At 38.3% G+C, this 25501-nt stretch overlaps 3 protein-coding genes and 2 long non-coding RNA genes across 15 annotated transcripts; 4 read left to right on the top strand and 1 right to left on the bottom strand.

Annotated features, from left to right (window-relative positions):
* The first annotated feature begins 1124 nt into the window (after window positions 1–1124).
* Window positions 1125–2462, top strand: LOC125502129. Its single transcript, XR_007279980.1, has 5 exons — window positions 1125–1285; window positions 1339–1493; window positions 1612–2058; window positions 2144–2292; window positions 2400–2462. It is a non-coding gene; the product is annotated as an uncharacterized LOC125502129 (long non-coding RNA).
* A 27-nt stretch (window positions 2463–2489) lies between these two features.
* On the top strand, window positions 2490–6105 carry LOC125502159. Its single transcript, XR_007280006.1, has 2 exons — window positions 2490–2629; window positions 5855–6105. It is a non-coding gene; the product is annotated as an uncharacterized LOC125502159 (long non-coding RNA).
* An 820-nt stretch (window positions 6106–6925) lies between these two features.
* On the top strand, window positions 6926–8365 carry LOC125502098 (probable glutamate--tRNA ligase, mitochondrial). 7 transcript variants are annotated; one of them, XM_048659812.1, is made up of 4 exons: window positions 7002–7255; window positions 7365–7401; window positions 7497–7765; window positions 7868–8365. In XM_048659812.1, the coding sequence occupies exons 1-3, from the start codon at window positions 7220–7222 to the stop codon at window positions 7721–7723; spliced, it is 300 nt and encodes a 99-aa protein (XP_048515769.1). In that variant the 5' UTR covers window positions 7002–7219; the 3' UTR covers window positions 7724–7765; window positions 7868–8365. The 7 variants fall into 7 exon arrangements, 3 of the variants coding, with proteins under 3 accessions (XP_048515769.1, XP_048515768.1, XP_048515767.1); XR_007279944.1 differs by having other exon boundaries at window positions 7008–7255; window positions 7497–7793; XR_007279943.1 differs by having other exon boundaries at window positions 7009–7255; window positions 7497–7802.
* Window positions 8366–11373: 3008 nt separating this feature from the next.
* Window positions 11374–14761, top strand: LOC105683850 (very long-chain specific acyl-CoA dehydrogenase, mitochondrial). The gene is made up of 8 exons (XM_012396778.3): window positions 11374–11764; window positions 11949–12156; window positions 12229–12447; window positions 12536–12964; window positions 13029–13292; window positions 13357–13713; window positions 13788–14000; window positions 14077–14761. Exons 1-8 carry the CDS (start codon window positions 11694–11696, stop codon window positions 14212–14214), a joined length of 1899 nt encoding a protein of 632 aa, XP_012252201.1. The 5' UTR covers window positions 11374–11693; the 3' UTR covers window positions 14215–14761.
* A 789-nt stretch (window positions 14762–15550) lies between these two features.
* Window positions 15551–25356, bottom strand: LOC105683848 (ATP-binding cassette sub-family C member 4-like). Of its 5 annotated transcripts, XM_048659487.1 has the most exons (17): window positions 24962–25330; window positions 23160–23274; window positions 22132–22554; window positions 21805–21915; window positions 21597–21731; window positions 21084–21511; window positions 20542–21003; window positions 20344–20472; window positions 19735–20255; window positions 19359–19655; window positions 19035–19264; window positions 18352–18953; window positions 18055–18285; window positions 17633–17961; window positions 17311–17556; window positions 16932–17234; window positions 15551–16854 (listed from the first exon to the last, which is right to left on the bottom strand). In XM_048659487.1, exons 3-17 carry the CDS (start codon window positions 22203–22205, stop codon window positions 16717–16719), a joined length of 4236 nt encoding a protein of 1411 aa, XP_048515444.1. In that variant the 5' UTR covers window positions 22206–22554; window positions 23160–23274; window positions 24962–25330; the 3' UTR covers window positions 15551–16716. The 5 variants fall into 5 exon arrangements, with proteins under 5 accessions (XP_048515444.1, XP_012252196.2, XP_012252197.2 ...); XM_012396773.3 differs by having other exon boundaries at window positions 20344–21003; window positions 24962–25356; XM_012396774.3 differs by having other exon boundaries at window positions 20344–21003; window positions 24968–25330.
* Between the last annotated feature and the right edge of the window lie 145 nt (window positions 25357–25501).

Below are 25501 nucleotides of genomic sequence, written 5' to 3'. Positions count from 1 at the left end.
TTTCATCATTACAATTTATAGTTTCTTTCAATTTCAGTCACATGACAGAAAAATCTGATGCTCAAGTGAGTGTATATAAGATAATGATATTAACATAGATATATCAATACCCATTTCGATCATAATAACAAAAAGATGATTGCATTGAAGTAATGAGATTGCCTTACCACCATTCTGTAGAAATAAATTTTGATTTATCTCAGAAAATATAATTGATCAGTTTTCAGATTGGTCCGATCATATTGCTTTTATTACATTTTTCTTATCTGTACGATAAATAACTTGGAAAAAACTCCTCCCTATATACCATGCATCTAGAACACAAGACTCGTATATGCATCTGCTGTATGTTCTTTCGTTAAATTTGGATACCGATCATAGAAAGATACGCATGATTCATCACGTAATCATAGATCATGTACTCTCCGGAATAATTACAATACCTATATTGGTCATTTTTCAAAGATTAGGAATGTTTAGTGTGTAACGCATCTATGTGAGAGGACATTTTTCTATTTGAATAAATCCATGTAGTATTCCAACGATTACTACATCGTTAGTATTCCTAACAATGTGTCAAAATTCATTACCGATCGGCCGTGTTCGTCTCATAGGAGAATACATCACTAAGGAAATGTTTTATTTATCAATTTTCTACATTTATACAATATTTAATGATGAACCATGGTATATTTTCATTTTCCCTTGAGTTCCGTTCAAAGAATCTCGCAATAAAGTCGTAATAAGTCTTGACCGTGAGGTTCGATGCCGGGCAAAATCCCAGATATGGCCGATTTTCGAGTCGCTGGGGCGCGATTCGGACGTCGAAAAATGATTTTTGGTATCAGGAGAATATGATGAGCGAGGAGCCAGGCAATCAGGAGACTATACGCAAACGTTAGTAAGTCGTCGAAATAGACAGCAGACGGTTCTAAGCTCCGCCCACCACGTTACTTTTTGGCGGCTTTCTATTGGTCGCCCGGCGCCATCATGCTTTTCGGCGACGTCCTATTGGTTCTCAACCGCTCTGCCAATGAGACGTCGTCAAAAAACATGATGGCGCCGGGCGACCAATAGAAAGCCGCCAAAAAGTACCCTGGAGGGCGGAGCTGAGAACCGTCTGCTGTCTATTTCGACGACTTAGTCCCGTAATTTCGGAATCAGACGCGCCACCGGATTCAACATGAGTCAAACTGGTGCATACAGCACAGCAGATGTTAATTTAAACGAGTTAATTGATAGTATAATCGGATGAATGAAGATTATTTATACAGAAGTGCATCGGGTGAGTCTTGTATTATGGTTCAGCGTATAAAATAATAATTGATTTGTTTGTAGAAATAATTTGAGAATCAACGGGATGGCACTGCGAGTATATCACATGATCTTCCGAATGGTTAACCTGTACGCTGATAATTATATGACAGCACCCAGACGATTGCACCCGATGAGATTCCTATGCGTGCTGATACTCCATTTTACGATTAGTAAAGGTACGATTTTCCAACATTCAGCATGCGGTGTGCTTTATTTGTATGAACGACGTTGAGGTTAGGTCAGTGACGGCATCCACATTGTGCTTACTTATTCCATTTCTGTTTGTTCTGGCAGTGATTACTACTGGAAGTAAATGTCATCATTTGGCAGTATGAGAATGGAAGTGCATTATCAAAAGCAGAGGGGCTAGACTGATGGGTGGAAGATTGAATTCAATCGAGAGATGAGCAATATCTAGCTGAATTGTTTTTTTAAATGAATACCAAACGAGTTATTCACTGCTATTCGTTTCATTCTTCTAAAATGAACTGTATTTGTCCCAGGGAAGAATGCAAAGCTAAAATGACAAAGTCCTTGCAGTATGTGTCAGATGTAATTATTACACCTCTGTGTATCTCGGTGGAGAGTCAGTGTCGGTGTTTCGCCAGGCAAGGACCAGCCGCCAACCACAAGCATATTGTTGCTCTGTTTTGGAAAACGACACAAAGAGTTTGAAGGGAAAAAATCATACTACAACGCACATGTATCTACTCAAAAACTGCAGTCATTCAACAAACCATGGTGACCCTGTTTTCAAACCCCTCTGACAGTTCGAGATATGCCATCGGTCAGAGATAATATTGAAAATATTTTTTGTCTTCCATAGGATATGGAATCCCAATCAGCTCAAGACTTGGAGGCCTATACAAGAGAAACTATAACCACAGAATCCGAAATGCGTGCATCAACTTTGGTGAATCTCATGACAGCTCGATGTCATTCAAGCATTCTATTATGCCGGCCAACACATTTGGGGTACGTTAATTGAGTGCCCATCCAGATATCCTCGACTTTTCACTTTTTCAATCGATTAATTAGCGATAACTCGATCAATTTCATAGATGAAATTATTCTGCTTGCAGATTTGTGTTCCTGAGACCAAAATACGAAGGAATATCATGGAAAACTCCTCCAAAAAAATTCGGAATCATCATCTCACATTTTGAGAAAACTCCAAGGCTATAGGCTTACCGTTTTTTCGGGCTGAAAGGTGAAATAATTGCCAGAATAATTCCAGGACGCTGATCCTTTGTAAAAATGCGCAACGAACACGACGCCGTCGATCAAATTGATCTGACATCAAATCCCTACGGTATATCCTCGGATTTTTACTTTTTCAATCGATTATTTGGCGATAACTCGATCAATTTCATAGATAAAATTATTCTGCTTGTAGATTTGGATTCCTGGGACCAAAATACGAAGGAATATCATGGAAAACTCCTTCAAAAAAATTCGGAATCATCATCTCACATTCTGAGAAAACTCCCAGGCTATAGGCTTACCGTTTTTTCGGGCTGAAAGGTGAAATAATTGCCAGAATAATTCCATAACGCTGATTCTACGCAAAAATGCGCAACGAACACGACGCCGGCGATCAAATTGATCTGGCATCAAATCCCTACGGTATATCCTCGATTTTTTACTTTTTCAATCGATTATTTGGCGATAACTCGATCAATTTCATAGATAAAATTATTCTGCTTGTAGATTTGGATTCCTGGGACCAAAATACGAAGGAATATCATGGAAAACTCCTTCAAAAAAATTCGGAATCATCATCTCACATTTTGAGAAAACTCCAAGGCTATAGGCTTACCGTTTTTTCGGGCTGAAAGGTGAAATAATTGCCAGAATAATTCCAGGACGCTGATCCTTTGTAAAAATGCGCAACGAACACGACGCCGTCGATCAAATTGATCTGACATCAAATCCCTACGGTATATCCTCGATTTTTTACTTTTTCAATCGATTATTCGGCGATAACTCGATCAATGTCATAGATAAAATTATTCTGCTTGTAGATTTGGATTCCTGGGACCAAAATACGAAGGAATATCATGGAAAACTCCTCCGAAAAAATTCGGAATCATCATCTCACATTTTGAGAAAACTCCAAGGCTATAGGCTTACCGTTTTTTCGGGCTGAAAGGTGAAATAATTGCCAGAATAATTCCAGGACGCTGATCCTTTGTAAAAATGCGCAACGAACACGACGCCGTCGATCAAATTGATCTGACATCAAATCCCTACGGTATATCCTCGATTTTTTACTTTTTCAATCGATTATTCGGCGATAACTCGATCAATTTCATAGATAAAATTATTCTGCTTGTAGATTTGGATTCCTGGGACCAAAATACGAAGGAATATCATGGAAAACTCCTTCAAAAAAATTCGGAATCATCATCTCACATTCTGAGAAAACTCCAAGGCTATAGGCTTACCGTTTTTTCGGGCTGAAAGGTGAAATAATTGCCAGAATAATTCCAGAACGCTGATTCTACGCAAAAATGCGCAACGAACACGACGCCGGCGATCAAATTGATCTGGCATCAAATCCCTACGGTATATCCTCGATTTTTTACTTTTTCAATCGATTATTTGGCGATAACTCGATCAATTTCATAGATAAAATTATTCTGCTTGTAGATTTGGATTCCTGGGACCAAAATACGGAGGAATATCATGGAAAACTCCTTCAAAAACATTCGGAATCATCATCTCACATTTTGAGGAAACTCCAAGGCTATAGGCTTACCGTTTTTTTGGGGCTGAAAGGTGAAATAATTGCCAGAATAATTCCAGGACGCTGATCCTTTGTAAAAATGCGCAACGAACACGACGCCGTCGATCAAATTGATCTGACATCAAATCCCTACGGTATATCCTCGATTTTTTACTTTTTCAATCGATTATTCGGCGATAACTCGATCAATGTCATAGATAAAATTATTCTGCTTGTAGATTTGGATTCCTGGGACCAAAATACGAAGGAATATCATGGAAAACTCCTCCGAAAAAATTCGAAATCATCATCTCACATTTTGAGAAAACTCCAAGGCTATAGGCTTACCGTTTTTTCGGGCTGAAAGGTGAAATAATTGCCAGAATAATTCCAGGACGCTGATCCTTTGTAAAAATGCGCAACGAACACGACGCCGTCGATCAAATTGATCTGACATCAAATCCCTACGGTATATCCTCGATTTTTTACTTTTTCAATCGATTATTTGGCGATAACTCGATCAATTTCATAGATAAAATTATTCTGCTTGTAGATTTGGATTCCTGGGACCAAAATACGAAGGAATATCATGGAAAACTCCTTCAAAAAAATTCGGAATCATCATCTCACATTCTGAGAAATCTCCAAGGCTATAGGCTTACCGTTTTTTCGGGCTGAAAGGTGAAATAATTGCCAGAATAATTCCAGGACGCTGATCCTTTGTAAAAATGCGCAACGAACACGACGCCGTCGATCAAATTGATCTGACATCAAATCCCTACGGTATATCCTCGATTTTTTACTTTTTCAATCGATTATTTGGCGATAACTCGATCAATTTCATAGATAAAATTATTCTGCTTGTAGATTTGGATTCCTGGGACCAAAATACGAAGGAATATCATGGAAAACTCCTTCAAAAAAATTCGGAATCATCATCTCACATTCTGAGAAAACTCCAAGGCTATAGGCTTACCGTTTTTTCGGGCTGAAAGGTGAAATAATTGCCAGAATAATTCCAGAACGCTGATTCTACGCAAAAATGCGCAACGAACACGACGCCGGCGATCAAATTGATCTGGCATCAAATCCCAACGGTATATCCTCGATTTTTTACTTTTTCAATCGATTATTTGGCGATAACTCGATCAATTTCATAGATAAAATTATTCTGCTTGTAGATTTGGATTCCTGGGACCAAAATACGAAGGAATATCATGGAAAACTCCTTCAAAAAAATTCGGAATCATCATCTCACATTCTGAGAAAACTCCAAGGCTATAGGCTTACCGTTTTTTCGGGCTGAAAGGTGAAATAATTGCCAGAATAATTCCAGAACGCTGATTCTACGCAAAAATGCGCAACGAACACGACGCCGGCGATCAAATTGATCTGGCATCAAATCCCAACGGTATATCCTCGATTTTTTACTTTTTCAATCGATTATTTGGCGATAACTCGATCAATTTCATAGATAAAATTATTCTGCTTGTAGATTTGGATTCCTGGGACCAAAATACGAAGGAATATCATGGAAAACTCCTCCGAAAAAATTCGGAATCATCATCTCACATTTTGAGAAAACTCCAAGGCTATAGGCTTACCGTTTTTTCGGGCTGAAAGGTGAAATAATTGCCAGAATAATTCCAGGACGCTGATCCTTTGTAAAAATGCGCAACGAACACGACGCCGTCGATCAAATTGATCTGACATCAAATCCCTACGGTATATCCTCGATTTTTCACTTTTTCAATCGATTATTCGGTTATAACTCGATCAATTTCATAGATAAAATTATTCTGCTTGCAGATTTGGATTCTTGAGACCAAAATACATAGAATTAACATAGAAATTCTCATGGATGAAATTCTTAACAGATACTCCGAACAGATGTTTCTCGACTTGGTGCCTCATCACGTGCATGCCTCCATTCTCGTGTAATAAATCATACTTTTACAGGGTATGATGACGACATCAGCTAGTCGCATGCCGGGCTGATCGTACGCAATCATATGTATTAATTCCTACTCCTATTAATACATGTACTACAATCACCACAATCACCGCATTTTTTCTTGGTCCTCGAAGTGTTCCGTGATATTTACCTGGAGTTACACCATCCTGGATTTATTCTACTATTTTTCTCATATTTTTGAATTTTTTCTGAGTTTTTCTAATCCTCCCTAATTTTTCCTGATTTTTCTAATTTTTTTTTATTTTTCCTGATTTTTTTCTAATTTTTTCTGATTTTTTCTGATTTATTTTTGATTTTTATGATTTTTTCTGATTTTTTAATTAATTATTCGAATTTTCCGCGTATTTCTCTGGGCGCCGCCATTTTCTCTAAGCTCCGCCCACCGCGAGTACAGCTAGCGCCATGTGGCGGATTTTTTGTGAACTAACCCCTAGGAAAACGCGAAAGTTTTGACCCTCCCTGCAGCAAAACCGGAAAAGTATTGACCACTTTTTCGAGCCGAAAAACGAGAAAGTTTTGACCCTCCCTGCAGTGAAACCTGAAAAGTATTGACCACTTTTTCGAGCAGAAAAACGAGAAAGTTTTGACCCTCCCTGCAGCTAAACCTGAAAAGTATTGACCACGAAATACATCTCATTTACGCAACACATTGCCTGACGTCAAGGGGCAAGAAACCTGGGATTTTAGTTCACGAAAATTCCGCCACATGGCGCTAGCTGTACTCGCGGTAGGCGGAGCCGAGAAAAATAGTGGTCAATACTTTTCCGGTTCTGCTTGAAGGAGGGTCAAAACTTTCCCGTTTTTTTAGGGGTTAGTTCACAAAAAATCCGCCACATGGCGCTAGCTGTACTCGCGGTGGGCGGAGCTTAGAGAAAATGGCGGCGCCCAGAGAAATACGCGGAAAATTCAAATAATTAATTAAAAAATCGGAAAAAATCGGAAAAAATCGGAAAAAATCAGAAAAAATCAGAAAAAATCAGAAAAAATCAAAAAAAATTAGAAAAAATTGGAAAAAAGTAGAGAATATTAAGAAGAATCAGAAACAAATTCAGAATAAATCTGGGATGGTGTAACTCTAGTTGCATATCAGAAAACGCTCCCAGGGCCATGGAAAGATGCGGTAATTGACAAATCAATTGGAATGGGTGCATCTTTATGGTCTCTCTTGTTCATCTTGACGTGTGTGGCTCCACGCGCAAATGACGTTTGCAGGTAACCTCCCAGATCAGGGAAATGTATGCGAATTGATTTAATTCATAATCTCTATTGCGTGACACTCGGTGACATGCACAAAGTGCAGCGTACTCTATTCTCGGACTGGAATCTTGAAAAATTTTCCAACAGGGCGTACAAGACACAAGGAGTGCCCCAAGCCCAACAGATGAGCTTAGAAAAGATTCACTGGCCAGTCGAGAGACGAGGATCTGGGTTTTCTTCTTAACGATGTGATTCTCTTTGCTCCGATGCCATTTCCAGGTTACCTGCATCTCGGAGGCCTCCATACAGCTCTGTGCAACATGGTGCAGCTATATATCAGCTATTCAAACCAAGGAAATTATATTCTACGCTTAGAAGACACAGATCAAACAGGACTCGTACCAGATGCTGCCGGTAAACTCCAAGTGAGGCAAAGAGAATCTTACTGCGACAGTTTCAAGGTACAAGAAACATGTTTGGCTGGTGATTCGACTCGGAGAGGATAACTGGGTTCATAATAACGCCAAGTATATCTATGGAGCATGACTGTAGGTGCTACAGCAAGACGAGAGGGATGTAGGCAAGGTGTTGTTGCATAATATCAGTGTCTTTTATGAATAATATAAGCATGATCTCTATTTTGGTTTCAGTTTTTTATTTCGAATACAAGGATGCTCTAATCAAATGATCGTAAACCAACTCAGAGAAGGATACTCTGACGATAAGGTTGTACTGAAGGGAGAATTGCCACCGCTCCTTCAACTTGCAGATTCGATTCGCAAAATCCTGAGTGGAGGATGGTCAACCAATTTCTGTGCGCTATTTATCCGGTATCAGCACTTTCTGACGAGCATCTCCTTACCTAGAACAGAAAGTGTGCTTACACCTGCCAGTTTGAAAATTGCAAAATAATTATCATACACATGCATAGCGTCGAATAGTTGATGTATGCGAATAAGTCTTTATGCAATGTATTCATAAGTTCTATTCATTTGAATTACCGGGGCAATATTGTATCATTGAAATGAACATTATACATCTTGTGAAAGATATTGCAAAGCTTTTAAAAATTATTTGAATAATGTATGTATGCTGAATGTATTCCTTGCATAACTCATGAATAAATGACAGGCTATTTTCAAACTGAATACTTGTATCCTATTATTTACACCCCTGGAACCATCACACATTGACATGTCGAGACCTAGAATGACGAATAGTGAGCAGGCAAGTGATGAAGAATAATACAACATAATGGCTCGGAACTTTTCTGTGCATGAATCATTGAATGATCGGATAAACAGGCAGGCAAAGAATCAGTCGCTCTCTCTATCAGACTAGAAATAATCATGAAGGATTGAATGCATGCACATGATGAGGCACCAAGTTTCGGACCACCTCCTCGGGTTTTCTGTTCTCCTGATACAAATCTCCACTTTTCGGCAAACTTTCAATTTTCAGGGCCGGTATTCTAGAGCTCTGCATTATCACTTCCGGTTTGAAGCATGATTCATCGATCAAAGGCACAGGCATGCATGCAGTCAGTCCTGCAATGTATCAGTTGCTCTCTCTTTCATGATAGGAATAGATGAACAGGGTGGAACGCATGCACATGATGAGGCACCAGGTCTCCGAATACCTCCTCGGTTTTCCTGTCCTCCTGATACCCGGATAATTTTTTGGCCCAAATTCTAAATTTCGAAATACCTCCTCGATTTTTCTGTTCTCCTGATACCCAGAAAATTTTTTTAGCCTAACTTCGAAACTTCGGAAACGCTGTTCTAAAGCTAGCAATTATTCTGTTACTCTTTTATTCACAATTTATTGAATAAATAAATACATAGGCAGGCATATAGTTAGTCCTGCAAAGAATCAGTCACTCTCTCTATGAGACTAGAAATAATCATGAAGGATTGAATGCATGCACATGATGAGGCACCAAGTTTCGGACCACCTCCTCGGGTTTCATGTTCTCCTGATACAAATACCTACTTTTCGGCAAACTTTCAATTTTCAGGGCCAGTATTCTAGAGCTCTGCATTATCACTTCCGGTTTGAAGCATGATTCATCGATCAAAGGCACAGGCATGCATGCAGTCAGTCCTGCAATGCATCAGTTGCTCTCTCTTTCATGATAGGAATAGATGAACAGGGTGGAACGCATGCACATGATGAGGCACCAGGTCTCGGAATACCTCCTCGGTTTTCCTGTTCTCCTGATACCTGGAAAATTTTTTAGCCTAACTTCGAAACTTCGGAAACGCTGTTCTAAAGCTAGAAATTATTCTGTTTCTTTTTTATTCACGATTTATTGAATAAATAAATACATAGGCAGGCATATAGTTAGTTCTGCAAAGAATCAGTCACTCTCTCTATCAGACTAGAATTAATCATGAAGGATTGAATGCATGCACATGATGAGGCACCAAGTTTCGGACCACCTCCTCGGGTTTCATGTTCTCCTGATACAAATACCTACTTTTGGGCAAACTTTCAATCTTCAGGGCCGATATTCTAGAGCTCTGCATTATCACTTCCGGTTGTGATTCAATGTGATCTGATACGCATGCATGCATGTGATGATGTATGATATGATGCACGCATGAATACATCACCAACGTGGATATCATCTCATGATGCATACAGGGATGTAATTATTAAGGACTGAACAATCGACGTATTAGTTACAGAGAGTTTTTATTAATAAATCAATCGTCAAGAATACATATTGAGACTTTGCAATGAACAATATAAATTCATTTTTGTATACTCATGATCAATGCGTTACAAGAGTATGAACGATAGTTTCATTTCAGTTAATATTCAATTATTCATTTCTTATTCTCTAAGATACAAGAGGTATACATTATCGTTCATTTCTACGTAATTATTCACTCGAAACACATAATAATTGGAAGTATAGATCACCAAACTATACAGGATATTGTAAAGTCCAGTGGTGTAAATGCATCGAGGATAGTCTTGTATTTTCTATGCGGGTGTGTTGCCACCGTTGACTCAGTGATCTCGATGCCTCAATGCTCTCCTAGAAATCAAAATGAGAGAGTGGTAAGGAAATATGATGAATCTCAACTATAACTTGTCAGGTATCTGTTCGGGAGGATTCCGGCCCGAAAAAGAACCCCTTTGAGATAACCGATAGCATCTGGTACAAGTCCTAATTGATCTGAGTGTCTCGATGGAATTTGAAGCGAGCCGAATCTAATGAAAGACTTCGTGTTTGATACGCGATTTTGCGTAGGAAAACGTCCCAGAACTAATTTGGTAAATACTTCACTTTGTACCCCAAAAAATGGTAAGCCTATAGCCTCAGTGTTTTCTCAAAATTTGAGACGATGATTCCGAATTTTTTTCATAAAGTTTCCCATGATATTCCTATGTATTTTGGTCTCAGAAATCCAAATCTGAAAGCAGAATAATTCCATCTATAAAATTGATCGAGTTATCGCCTAAAAATCGAATGAAAAAGTGAAAAATCGAGGATATACCGTGGGGATTTGATGCCAGCTCAATTTGATCGACGGCTTCGTGTTCGTTGCGCATTTTTACGTAGGATAAGCGTCTTGGAATTATTCTGGCAATTACTTCACCTTTCAGTCCAAAAAAATGGTAAGCCTATAGCCTTGGAGTTTGCTCAAAATTTGAAATGATGATTCCGAATTTTTTTCATGAAGTTTTCCATGATATTCCTATGTATTTTGATCTCGGGATTCCGAATCTGCAAGCAAAATAATTCCATCTATAAAATTGATCGTGTTCTCGCCAATTAATCGATTGAAAAAGTGAAAAATCGAGGATATCTCGATGGGATTTGATGCTGGCTTAATCTAATCAACGCATCGGTTTTTTTCACGCATTCTCATGCCTTAATTGTACTCATTGTTGAATTGGCACATATGATCGCTTTGACGGAATCTTCAGTCATGCACACCATGGAGGGCTAGGTATAATTCCTCGGGATGATCGGCGCGTGCGTTTCCGTCCACGGCAGGTGGGCGACCTTTCTGATTTTCCATCAACGCCTTCACAGAGTTTTAAAAACCGCGCTCTGTTCCCACTTACGGGATATAGGTTTACAGTCTTTTCCTTATTATATGCCATACTACCATAAGTGTATTTCGTTTGTACTGTCAATGGCTAGGGACTAGATTGGAACAATTGTGCATGCACTCTCGTGTAGTTGCCTGTGCATAAATACTGTCGATTAGGTACAAAAAAACTGAAAAAGACCCAACGACGATGTGTGAGCATTAAGAATAGACCTTTACTCAATGGTATGAGTGTCGGTAGTCTGTGGCGTCACACTGTTAACAACGTTGGATTGAATAGTCGTATTTCTGATGTGCACTTTGCCCTATCGTGGTAGTGCCCAGTGTTCGTAACGTCTCATCGCAATTGTTCTAATTGCAAGTAATAAAATCAGCGGCAAGGTGACGGTAAATTACGCATCTGAAGATGATCAAAGTATCGAAATTCGTCTGTCAAACTCCGAGAAATTTCAATAAATTTATTGAAATAAACTCAAGGTCAGTATTTATAACGAAAAACTATCCGCTGTGTCCTTTAATGAAAGTTTTCTAGGTCAAGTAGTTATTGCTTCTCTTAATTTTCGTTCACGCAGCTGCGCGCCCTGGAACTTTTTTCATGAAATGATTGACTGGAAGATCAATTCTATTTTATTCAAATCATTGATGAATCGACATTTTTCAGATGTATGGCAACTCAGGCTGCGACAAAAACTGTCAAGTTGGAAAAAAAGGCTGCGGAGAAATCTGCCAAGGATTCTCAGTCTTTTGTCATGAACATATTCAGAGGCCAGGTTCAGTCTAATCAGCTGTTTCCTTACCCAGAACCCCTTAGTATGGAGCAGAGAGAAACTTTAACGATGTTCATAGATCCGGTGCAGAAATTTTTTGAGGTACTTGTTGCAAAGCAGGAAAATTATTTTTGGAATTTCGTAGAACGCGATTTTTTTTGAACTCATATTTAGGAAGTCAACAACCCCGCTAAGAATGATGACACTGCAGCGATTGATGAGAAGACAGCCACAGCTCTCTGGGAACTTGGTGCATTCGGACTCCAAGTACCCATAGATTACGGTGGCTCTGGTCTTACCAATACTCAGTATGCAGCTTGTGTGGAAATAGTCGGAGCCCATGATTTAGGAGTTGGAATAACCCTTGGCGCCCATCAGAGTATCGGATTCAAGGTAATTGTTCATTTTCATTGTGATTGGCAAATTTGAAACTTATAGTAACGTTTATTTACAACATTATGTAACAATTTCATATCGTTAGGGTATTCTTTTGTATGGAACTCCGGAGCAGAAGTCTAAATATCTACCAAGAGTCACCTCTACCGATTATGCAGCATTTTGTTTGACAGAACCGTCATCTGGTTCAGACGCTGGCTCGATTAGATCACGAGCTGTGAAGTCTGCAGATGGTTCACACTATGTTCTTAATGGCAGCAAAATTTGGATATCCAATGGGGGAATTGCAGAAATAATGACTGTCTTTGCACAAGTACCAGTCATTGATCCAGTTACTGGCACAACCAAAGATAAGGTCACAGCTTTTATTGTTGAAAGATCGTTCGGAGGTGTCACCAGCGGGCCACCGGAAAAAAAAATGGGCATCAAGTGTAGCAATACCGCGGAAGTTTATTATGAAGATGTTAAAATTCCAGCTGAAAATGTTCTTGGACAAGAAGGAGAAGGATTCAAGGTTGAGATAGTAGTTTCTTCTCTCATCTTTTGTCATCTATTGTAATCGTGTGGATATTTTTCAGGTCGCAATGAATATACTGAACAACGGTCGTTTCGGAATGGCTGCTGCGTTATCCGGAACGATGCGTTCTTGCATAAAAAAAGCTACAGATTTTGCTACTCAGAGACTCCAGTTTGGACGTAAAATCGACAGCTACGGATCAATTCAGGAAAAACTAGCACGCATGTCGATTTTTCATTATGTAACTGAATCCTTAGCCTACATGATCTCTGGAAACATGGACAAAGGCAGTCAAGACTATCAACTCGAAGCTGCGATTTCCAAGGTTTTTTTTTCTCGGTTCAAACTGTAAAGAATGGAACCAAATGCTACAATTTTCTTTTCCACAGTGCTTTGCTTCTGAGTCTGCATGGAGTGTTTGCGACGAGTCGATACAAATACTCGGAGGGATGGGATACATGAAAGATACAGGCTTAGAGCGTGTAATGCGAGATCTTAGAATCTTCAGGATATTTGAAGGAACGAATGATATTCTCCGATTATTCGTTGCATTGACTGGAATCCAGTTCTCAGGTAGCCATCTCAAGGAGCTCCAAAAAGCTTTCAAAAATCCCACAGCCAACCTGGGTCTCATATTCGGTGAGGCGACCAAAAGAGCTACGAGAGCTGTAGGGCTCCAGTCGCCTCCGAATTTCTCACACCTGGTTCATCCAGACCTCGCAGATAGCGCCATTCTCTGCGCTAAGGTAATAATTTGTTGTTAAATTCCATTGTCTCTCAGCTCGTTCGATTACCACTAATTTTTCGTTTGTTTCGGCAGAGCGTCGAAGCTTTTGGACAAGCTATAGAAGGTGCCTTGATTAAATACGGTCGAGGAGTAGTGGAGGAGCAATTCATTTTGAATCGATACGCACAAGTTGCAATAGACATTTATACAATGGCGACAGTTCTCAGCAGAGCTACGATGAGCCTTAATAAAAATTTGCCCACAGCTGCCCACGAACTTGCAATGACTCAAGCCTGGTGTTTCGAAGTGAGTTTATGTTGTTTGTTTTGACAGGTGACGGTCAGTATAAAGTTTGTTTTATTTACGAAAAAATTTTTCTCAGGCTTCCGCAAGAGTGGCTGACAATCTTCGAATAGCGAATTCAACTAAGCATCTGGACCTTTTCAGCAAATTCGGTCAAATTTCGCGCAATATATGCGAATCTGGCGGTATAGTTCAGACGAATCCTCTGAACTTGTGAAATGAGGTTGTTCGAAACATTGAAATCTGTTCCTGAGCAAGCCAGGACTAGAAAAGAAAAAAAATCGGCAACAACACCTTAAAACTATCAAATGAACGAAAAATGCCAGATTTAATATCATTACCTGTCTGTGCCTCTCCAATGAAGATAAAAAGATTTTTTTGTAGAGAATAAAACCATTATTTCGTTTTATCCAACGTCTAGCAAAAGCACGGTAAAAATAACAAAAATTTTGTTTTATTCTCCGATAGAACTCGCAAGTATCAATGCAAAATAGTCCAAGCCTGTGAATTGAATACCATTTTTTGTTTCTTCAAAAAAACATCAAATGAGCTTGCTGAAACAATCACATGGATAGAGAACTTATTCTTCCCCATCAATAATTGTGAATATTTCAATTATAAAACACACGTACAAATAGTAATATAATATTAGAACATGTATATTAAAAATATGGGTGACAAGAACTGGAGTACTGTTATACAAAATCAAACCGAATGATCATAATGATTGTTATTATTAGAAAATGGAAAAGGAGTGAATTCGTTATGGTTCCGTAGTCATTTTTCTCCCCTTATCATTCTATTCCCTAATTTGTTGAAGTTCTAGTTGTAGCGGGTAGATTTTGTATCAAAAATTGATAAAATTTGGTTTTTTCATCAATTAAACAGATAAAATCCATATCATAGGTGACGAAGAAATCTAAAATTAACGAAGTTTCGATCTAGATTCAAAGTCCAAACTCTCGAAACAATTCTCTCGGCACAAGTGAACAAATCTAAACAATTTACAATTTTTTTCTTGTCTTTCAAATGCATAACTTTTTTTTTGTAGCCCACATTACATGTATTTGTACAAGTACTCTTTCATATTAATCAATCAATATTATTATTATCATACAAGTAATCTTTGCTCGATATTTACATACCTATACATATATTAATTATACAAATATTAACAGATAAATTCACGCGGCAGTATTTCGGTAGTTCGTTTGGAAGACAATCAAATGAAGACAAACAGAAAGGAAAAATGGACGAAAAAGAAATGGACACATATCACAACAAAATAACGACAACAACAACAACAGCAACAATAATAATAATAATGATGATGATGATGACGATGATGATGACGGTGACGATAACGTTGACGACGATAACAATAATAATAATCCATTGAAGCTGATCGGATTGAAATTAACTATCTGTACGTATGTTTGTAGATGGATGTATGAAAGTGATGATTAAACAATAATCATAATTCCTTGGTTTTATAAATTTTTCACTACTTACATAAGTACTCAAATTTCGATGAAAAGACAATACCACACTGCTTTTGTTTCTCCTTTTGTTATTTTTTGTTTTAACCATGAGCTAAGTTGATCTAAGTACATGAGTTATGACAAGAAATTAGAATAACATTGTTACTGATTTTGTATAAAACTAAGTACCAAAGGCACGATGAGGCGAGGCAAATTTATCCCCCCAATCAAATTCAATTGAATTCGATTTGATTAGATTAAGTTCCAATCGATCAATTGTCTGAAAAATTTCTCGACTGATTATTATTACAAAATTTGGTCGGTGCAGCGAACTAACGACTAGCAGCAGAAACAAAATAACGCGAAAATCATAAAACTAATCATAATAATCACAATAATCACGATGATAATTAGTTATAATAAAATATAAAAACTATACACATGCATTCTTGTAAATATATGTATGCGTATACATGTGTATATAATATACTATATAATTTACAAAAATGTTTTTTCTCGTATAATTTCTGCACACAATCAATGTGAAAGTGTAAAAGTTCCATCTTTTATGTATTTGGTTTCCGTGAAACCCTTTGAAATACATTTAATATCCTGCTTCGAAGCTTGACCGAATGAACAATGAAAAATAAAATTTCCCCTTGTAAAGAAAGCATCATCTTTTCTCTGTAAAAAAGTGTAATGAGCCGTTGGAGAAGAAATCCCTATCGATCGAATTTTGGATAGCGATAATTAATTTGAGACCCGTTTTTTTTTTCTCTCATCTTTCTTCAAAGCACCGAACGAATTCAAGATTCGATGAAAAATAAAGTGAATGGTGATCGCATCTTTGATAACTAATAAGTACCTTTCTTATTCAAATTTTACACGTCGCAAGAAAAAACGTAGCAACGATATGTTGTTACAGTTACCACAGATCATTTGATGCGAAAAGAGCGAAGTAGATCGTGACGGAATTCAGGAATGTGCGGAATATCGAAAGTTATTGTTGGGTTTCGTTTTCCATTCTTGTTTTTGGTTTATCGGAAAACGAGAGAAAAGAACAAAAAAAAATCTAAACGTTTACCTCGCTAGCTGACGACATTTTCTTTTTTGCAACCTCTTTCTCTCTCTCTTGCTTTCCCTCTCTGTGATAACTTAAGATGAGAAAGATGACTGTTGGGTGTATGAATTTAATACCTAAAAAAATTAACCATCATCGTTTTCAGTGAAATTCAATTCTAATCGCATTTTGCAGCCTCGTATGCTTCTTTGGCAACCCTTCCGAGCTGCTCGTACATTGCTCGACCAGTTTCTCTGACCATAGAATTGAAAGCTCCGTATTCATTTTGAAGTAAGAGATGCGGGTGGTCATATTCCTGGAATTTGAAATACATTATTCTTTTATTACGACCAGATGTAAGTGAAATTCTAGTTCATCGATGTAACGACTCACCGCCATCCTTCCTTTATCCATTAACAGGACTTTGTCACTGTCCATAATAGTGTTTAGTCGATGAGCTACCGTGAGAACAGTGCACTTGGCAAATTTAGTTCGTATCGTTCGTTGAATCAAAGCGTCGGTGTGCGGATCTACGTTGGCAGTTGCTTCGTCGAGCATAAGGATTTTATTATTTCTCAAAATGGCTCTAGCTAAACAGACAAGCTGACGTTGTCCGACGCTGAAATTACCCCCGCCTTTGAGCACCCGTGTTTCTAAACCGTTCGCTCCTGATGTAACGGACTCTTTTAGCTCAACCTGCGATTCAATTTCATGCGTTAGAAAATTGTGTTAATTTTCCGTCGCCACTCTATATGGATGAAATGACACTTACTTCCTCCAGGGCCTCCCACAATTGGCGGTCAGAAAATTCCTCGAAGGGATCGAGATTACTTCGTAGAGTTCCTGAGAATAAAACTGGATCTTGAGGGATTATGGAAATCCGACTACGTAAATCTTCCAGACATATTGTGCCTGTATCAATGCCATCGATTTCTATCACGCCCTCAACTTTTGCTAATCGAAAGAGCGCGGAGATTAGTGATGATTTACCAGCGCCAGTTCTACCTACAATGCCAACCTGCAATTTCACACCCAGAGTTCGATTAGTTTTCCGATTTTGTTTTCAAATTTCTTTCGGATATCATAAAGCTCACTTTTTCACCAGGTCGGACGACGAGAGTGAGACCTTTCAGGACGGGTGATTCATCGTCGACGTAACGCATGTAGACATCGTTTAATCGAAGACAACCCGCAGACGGCCAATCTTTCGGAACCGCGGGAGGAGATGAAGGGCGCCTGCCTTTTCCGACCACAGCTGTATCCCGGAGATTCGGTTCAGGTTTGAGCTGTGTGTATTCGATTACTCTTTCGACGGACATCAATTGATTCGCTACTTCCGCACTCTGACGCATTCCCCATTGGATGATAAATGTTAAAGACATGCTCTGAGTTATGGCAAGGCCAACTTGACTCCCGGAAAAACCTGAAAGATCGTATCAAAGAAATATCAAAGTTTTAAAGATTTGTTCGACCGGTAAAAATTCTCTGAAGACTCGTATTTGATTTTCTTACACACCTGAATTGATGACGAGGAAAGAAAATGTGACTGCTGTGATGAACAAAAAGCAGAAAATATCGAGAAAAAATCCAAACGCGGTACTAGTAGTGATGAACATGTACCACGATGAGGTGTGAAGATCTTGATGTTTGTCAAACTCGTATTTTAGAATATCCTGCGCGCCGTAGGCCCTGATCGTTGTAAGACCATTCAGTGTAGCGTTCAGATGCGTAAAGACGGGAGACCGGGCTGAAAGTTTCAAGTTACAAAATTACTGCGAATAAATCCTTTCATTCTATGTACTCGTGTACTCACTCATTCCTTCGAGTCGTTTGATGTTTTTGCTGGTTTTCAGATAAACTTTACGCAGTAATGCAAAACAGACACCCAGGATTGCAATGAGCACGATAAACTCTGGTTTTACCGTAGACGTAACGATAAGGGAGCCAGTCATCATCATTATTACTTGACCGGCGTCCAAAAGTGCTTTTGGGAGGAATTCGTCGACAGCTCCCATGTCTTTTGAAAACCTATTCAGAATTCTGCCACTGGGATTTGTATCGAAAAATCTCATACTCGTTCGTATAAGGCTTCGAAACATACGGTCGTGCAGAGATTGACTGCTACGCATGCAATTTTTATAGAATATCAGAGATCTCGTAATCGCGAGGATGAATAAAGCTACCAATATCCCAGTGTAGATGTACATGTAAGCGTTTGTCGAGAGTATGCCTAAGTAACTCGAGTCTTCCGAATTTTTATTTGCCGTAACATCGAGAGTCAAGTTGATATCACTGCTCCCATAAATACCGCTTTCTAGACTGACGTTGCGATCGGTTAAATTTCCAATTGAATTTACAGTAGGTTGGATGTTTGCAAGATCAAAAACTAACTGGCGTTCCTCTTCTTTTCCGACCCTGTAAACCGAAAACTCCATTGTGAAATCTGACCTAATCCGGTTTTGAATAAATTGACAGGACGGTTGAAATTTTATTTACCAATAAGAAACGAACCAGTCGTTGAGACTGGCTGCAACCTGGGTGATCGTAAAAAGCAAAAAGACGACAGACCCCAGTATCAGACTACCACCGGATCTGGCATAGTGTAGAAAGATCGAACCAGTAATGGCCCCTCGGGATGTTCCTTCCTGCATATCGACGCTTGGGTCTTGTTCTTCTTCGTCATCCATATCGGTATCTATGCTTCCGCTGGCCTCAGGAGTTTGACTCTGAGTTTTGAAAAAAGATTTTCAGCAGTAGTTCGTCTCAGACAGGGACGCTGTTTTTAGAGAACAAGTTTAGCGGTTTCGTTTATCAACTTACCCGATTACTGGTACTAGAATATTGACGTCGCATTGAAACTTTCTCTGCGTTAGCTCCCTGTTCGTTACCAGCTGCATCTCCATCTCCCATTGCTCCAAGAAGTGTTTTGTAGTCAGGATAAGACATTAACAAGTCGTGATAATTAGCGAATGTTTCCGCTCTTCCCTGGTTCAATAAGATGATAGCATCAACTCCTTGCAAGTACTGCAGCTGGTGCGTTACCAGAATCCTTGTCTTACCTGCGAGGTAGCGTTGTATACACTCCTCGAACAGATGTTTGCCAACATGTGCATCGACCTAAAAGTAAACCAAATGACAATAGTTTCTACAAAAACTGCTCCCATATTCACTTTTCTAATGAAAAATTTCTGCTTACCGCACTCAATGGGTCGTCGAGTAGGTAAATATCAGTCTGTCTATAGACAGCTCTTGCTAAATTGATCCTAGCTCTTTGTCCTCCGGAGAGTGAACTCCCCCTATCTCCGACAATGGTGAGATCACCTTGAGGGAGTTGATTAAAATCACTCAATAAAGCGCAGGCTTTTGTGACTCTGTGATATCGAGTTTTATCGAATGCTTGACCGAATAAAATATTCTGTCTAACCGTCGCTCCAAAAACCCAAGCATCTTGTCCTGCATAGCTGAGTCCACCTCGAACTTTGACTTCACTGTAATCTTTGATATCGGCAAGAGGTAGTTCCCCCAATAAGACCGATAGCAACGAACTCTTACCAGCTCCAACCATTCCAATAATAGCATAAAGTTTCCCTTTTCCAACCTCAATATTTACGCTGTCCAAGGTATTCTCTGGTTGACTAGGTTCCCATTTTGCCGTCGCGTTAACAAGTTTCACAGCCCATCCCTCTTTGCTGGAAGCAATTTTTCCTTTTGGCTTACCTGAAATCCAATCCAAATAGTATCCACAGTTCTCATGGGGCACCCATCACTTTTCAGCTTCATATATCATAGAATAGAAGAATTTTACCATTGACTAGGTCAGCAGTATCTTTGATTAGGTCGCTGGCCAGTAACGCTAAACCATTTGACTTTTCCCTGCCATTGTTATCTGCATGCACAACTTTGTCCGTTAAGTCATCATCTATCCATGGAACATCTGATTTTGGAATTGTATTAATGCTTTGCATAGATTCTCGCATACTCGTGTAGACTGAGAGCTGAGAACCTTGAGGTTTTGGTGCTCCTTCCAGCCTTTTGAATTCATCGTACATCATGAAATACTGAAGTCTTCTTACAGCTACCAAGCACTCTGCAGTTTCGGCGATACCTCGCACAAACATTCCTGACATAGTCTGTGCAAGTATATTGAAATACGAGGATATCACAAAAACACTGTCGGAAGTTAAGTTGTCGCCAAGCAAAACCATGGATATCAGAGTACTGAAAAGAGCCATTCGCGTTGTAAAAAGATTAAACGACATGTAAACACCCCGGATATACGAAGTCTTCGTGACTATTCTGAGCTCAATTCGTCTTGCTAGTTCGATCAATGCACAAAATGGTTTTTCCCAAGCATACATTTTTATTACTTGAACTCCGGATATTATCTCATCCATCTGCTGCACTCTTTCGTCAGTTTTCAAGGCCGTCTGAAGCCTGTATTTTGACGACAGCTTACCCAGATATGCTACAAGTTCAGAAAAAAAATACAACACGAAAAATCAGTAAGAGAAGGTATTGTTCAATTTCGATCAAAATTTTACTCACATTGTATCGGAACTACAATGAAGACAGCTGCGATTCCAATGATACCTGCCCATCCAGCTTCATTGTACAAAAAGTATGTAATAACGAGGGCTGCAATAGGCGCAGACCAGAGTTGGTGGATAAAAATAGAGACGAGATCGAATCTATTTACATCGTTTGCAACGAGATTAACAACTTTTCCTGGTGCTGTTTCTCCCAGCGCGGTTTTACTGAGTCTTAAAGCTTTTCTGTATATCAAAGAGCAGACGGCAATTCTTATCCTGCCACCGACGTGAAATGCTCCAAAGAGCGACTGATTCAATGTTATAACATTGATTATTGATGTTACTGCAATCCCAGCTGCATACATTAACGCCATTTCATACTTCACTGTGGTATTAGGTTTGAAATACCTCAGTAAACCACCAAGAAGAATCGGCGTACCCAGTCTATCGATATAAAAAGGGATAATTTTTGTATTCTACATTTGAAAAGTAATTCATTGACACCAGTGTTTTTTAGGGATTAACTTACCGAATGATGAACTCGTTCAGAATTTGCAAAAGTGCGAGGATAAAATACTCCCATCGAAAAGTGATGGATATTGTTCTTAATAGACTTGGCTGCCGTTTTTGCTTTTTCGAATTTTTCAGTTCGCGATTCCATTGTCTGGAAACAGCCGAATCAGATAAGACACCTTTGCCACTATTGGAATAGTATGAAGATGAAATTTGCTACTCACACTTCTAATCTGTCACCTAATGCAGTTGATCTGTCATTTGGTAGAGGATCGTGAAGATCATCTGTGACTAATACTTTCTTATAGCCCTTTTTGAATAGTTCTATCGTCCACCTAGTTTGAAAAATATCATATAATTAAGTCTCTATAAGCGAAAGATGTGAATTGAAGTTGGCATAAAACTATACTATATATCTAGAGTTCTTATGAAGGCATCCTCACTACGCGTAGCTCGAAAACTACAGGCTCAGCCGAGAACGAATTGTAAAAGAGTGTAAAATACGATAGCGGGTATTAATATTTAAATTAATAACTGGGAAAAAAACTTACCACCATGTCAACACTGATATGATATTTGCTTTTTGCCGAGGATTCGGTGTACTCCTTACTTTACTTGCGTCCATATCGCAACTTTTGCATTCCACTTGACAGTTATTTATATTTATCTTGTAGGTTTAAGAGAAAATCGTGAGTATAGCTTGTCACGACCAGATATTATTTATTAAGTATATTGTGCCGAGAGAAATATCTCCAAAGTACGTTTGAAAAAAATGATTATTTTTAATATATTATCCAAAATTGACTAATGGTATCTCGTATCACAAGTTGGCAGAATCCGTTAACAATGTGAGTCCAAGTGAATTTTTGGTATGCTTCGGAATCAAAATTCAAAAAATATTGGCTAGTTCGGTAATCATGACACAGATACACTCAAAGCTTGATTAGCTGTTGCCGTTCCTCCAAGTTTCAGAGCTGCAATAGAATAATTATGTATGTTTCAACTATATATGTATATACATATCAAGCAACCAACCGTTATCACAAATTGTAATGTTTGTTATTGACTCTGTTCTCTTTGTCAGCATTGACAGTGAATTATGCATTCAATTTTCTCTTTTCTTCGATTCTATGAGTATGTAGTTAGTCTATAGAGATTAACATAACCTTTTTGATCAGAACTATCTTTAAATCGAAAAAAAAAAGTAGTCACAAAAAAAAATTCAACATAAATCTCTGGACAGTTCTATCATACGAGAGGCATAAAGAAGCAATGGGATGAACCACGCCTCATCTACTAATTTCTAGATGATGTAAAATATTTCTACAGAAATTGTTATTAGATGAGCCATTTGCAGCATTAAATGGTATGACTTATCATTTGAGCAAGAATGACTTGCAAGTGTTGTTAGCAGTTGATCGTGACTCTCAAGAAAAGCATACCAAAGATAACAGACAAAGTAGGACAAAAAACTCCGGATTTAATCTTCAATTATTTGACTCATGATAGCCAAAGAAAATATACACCCATTTTTTTGTCATTCATCCATCTTTGACTTTGTAAAAATTGATATGCCTACCACTATTTCAAAGTTGACTTTTGAGCATTTCTTCCCAGAACTGGTAGTGTTTATGGCATCTTACTTAAATTCGAATTTTTGTCTCTTTCCTCCTTGTTTTTCTTAACTTGTGTATCTGAAAAGCAAACGAAGATTATTGAAATAAAATGAACATATAAAAGATTTAGGACAAGGATTGTCGATTCCAAGTTTCACAATCTCCCCCGCTTGTTGGATAACTCAAAGGGAACTCTGAATTGATACTTTAACGATTAATTCGTCTGGTGCTTAATGAGTTGATCAGGATGTCTATTAGAGAGCAAAGTACAATATTTTGTAACAATACATGGAAAAGAGAAAGGCAATGCGGACGACAAGGTTATTCTGTTCATAATGAAGAATTATTCTCGGGATTTCAAAATCTGAGACGTTTGAGAGAGAAGGAAATATGAGAAAAAAAAATTGTCCACATCGTCCGGATCAAAAAGAGTCAATTTATTTAGCAGGGCGTCATTTCCCGCTTGAAGGCCACGCGAAAACAACAGTCATATCGTTACCTAACAACTCGCATAATATTCCGATTGGTATGTAACAGTGGCTGTTGAAGAACGTTAAATCTTCGCTAATAGATGTGAAACAAATCATTTACCGAGATAACACGTTCTGTCGTCGATGAAAAAAGAAGATAACCTAAAGCTTTCGGAATTTTTAAACTAATCAAATTTTTACGCAAGTTTTTGCCCGCGCACGCATGTAGATACGTACCTGATAAAAATGTAATAATCAAGTTGAGATAAGATAATCATAAAGTTGATGAAAAATTCGATGTGCTACGCGTATTGGGATGCGGAATGTCTCGAGGTCTGATAATTTTACACTCGAACGAACAATGTACCACAATGCGGTTACAATGCGTCACAAATAATGTAACTCAACTGTAAATTGGTATTGTTTTTTTGTTATATTTATCAGACACGGATGTAGTTACTAACGTATAAATAAAGTAAGCGAATGATAAGAACTATCCATGGATTTTATCTACGTATTAGGTAACAAATCCCGATAACAAAATTTATTCGAATTTTTAGTTCTAACAACATAACTTCACCGCAATGAATTGTCATACAATACAGATACGATGAATATTATGCGTTAGGGTTAGGTCAAATAAAAATGTAGTACGCATTTGATGAACTCTGATCAAATAGTTTGCTGCAAGAATTCTCATTCTACTCTTCTCTCTCCAACAAATGAATTTTTAACGAGGCATCAAAAAGAAATGGAAACAGCTAACGAGAACCAATTAGAACCCTCATAATAATAATTTATATTGTAATACAGCGACAAACAAGTTGTAACACATCGTTATAAATAACGACGCGACCATAGTTATAGTATAGAATTTATTTTCCAATAAATAGATCTATACGAAAGAGCATACATAGAGGATAACGAAAGGCATTTCAATCTCTGAGTTGGACATTCTCCCATTAGATAGCTTTTAATGATTTAGAACAACTTTGGATAATTGAAAAATATACACTACAATCTATGGCAATAAGTGTAGATACCACAGATGTATATATACTATCATACCTTTCGACGACGATTTCAATTATCATCTATGCTTACGAATGTCAGAAAGTCCTATCCGACAGCGACAACGGTTCCCAATAATTTTCTCGCTCATAATCCAAGTATTGAAAAAATACAATTTGATAAATAACTTGACTCGTTGTGCAATGTAAAAGCTGTTTATATTAAGTCTGCGGTAGTATCGCAGTTAACATGCGTAATAATATTTTCACGTAGTAGGTACATACATTTACCGTAATTGAAGACAACGGCAAGACGTTCAACGTCAGGTTAAGTATCCTTCGTTGTAGTTTGTTGTTTCAAATCTGAAGGTTGATATGACTCGTTACAACTATCCGTTCTAGCGTTTGACACCCATGCAAAATGGATAAGATTTTGCTTCGAAATAAACAAGAAATATAAAATAATAGTATGGTTCGTTTGTACTTATGGATAGACAATATTACTCGCGTTCCATCGTCGTTGGTATGCGACATGCGACTAACGACTGAACACGACTCGATAATTGCTAAATAGTGAAACACGAGGCCGCAGCAGACGTGAATGCGTCAAGGATTGCCTTTGGCTGATTCCGTCAATTAATACCTTATGATCGCCTTTAGAGAGAATGAGGAAAATAACTTAGAACGAAACGAAAACGAATTACATTTACCAAAGTCGTTCTCATTTTCTAACCCTTTTTGTAGCTGACTTTGATACTGGTCACTGATCGCTGATATTATATTTTTGTAGTATTTTAGCAGGCGCACAGTTGTTATAATATTAGA

Source organism: Athalia rosae, chromosome 8, assembly GCF_917208135.1.
Source record: "Athalia rosae chromosome 8, iyAthRosa1.1, whole genome shotgun sequence".
NCBI classification, from domain to species: domain Eukaryota; kingdom Metazoa; phylum Arthropoda; class Insecta; order Hymenoptera; family Athaliidae; genus Athalia; species Athalia rosae.
Note: the sequence above shows the minus strand (reverse complement) of the source record. Positions and strands in the feature narration are given on the sequence as shown.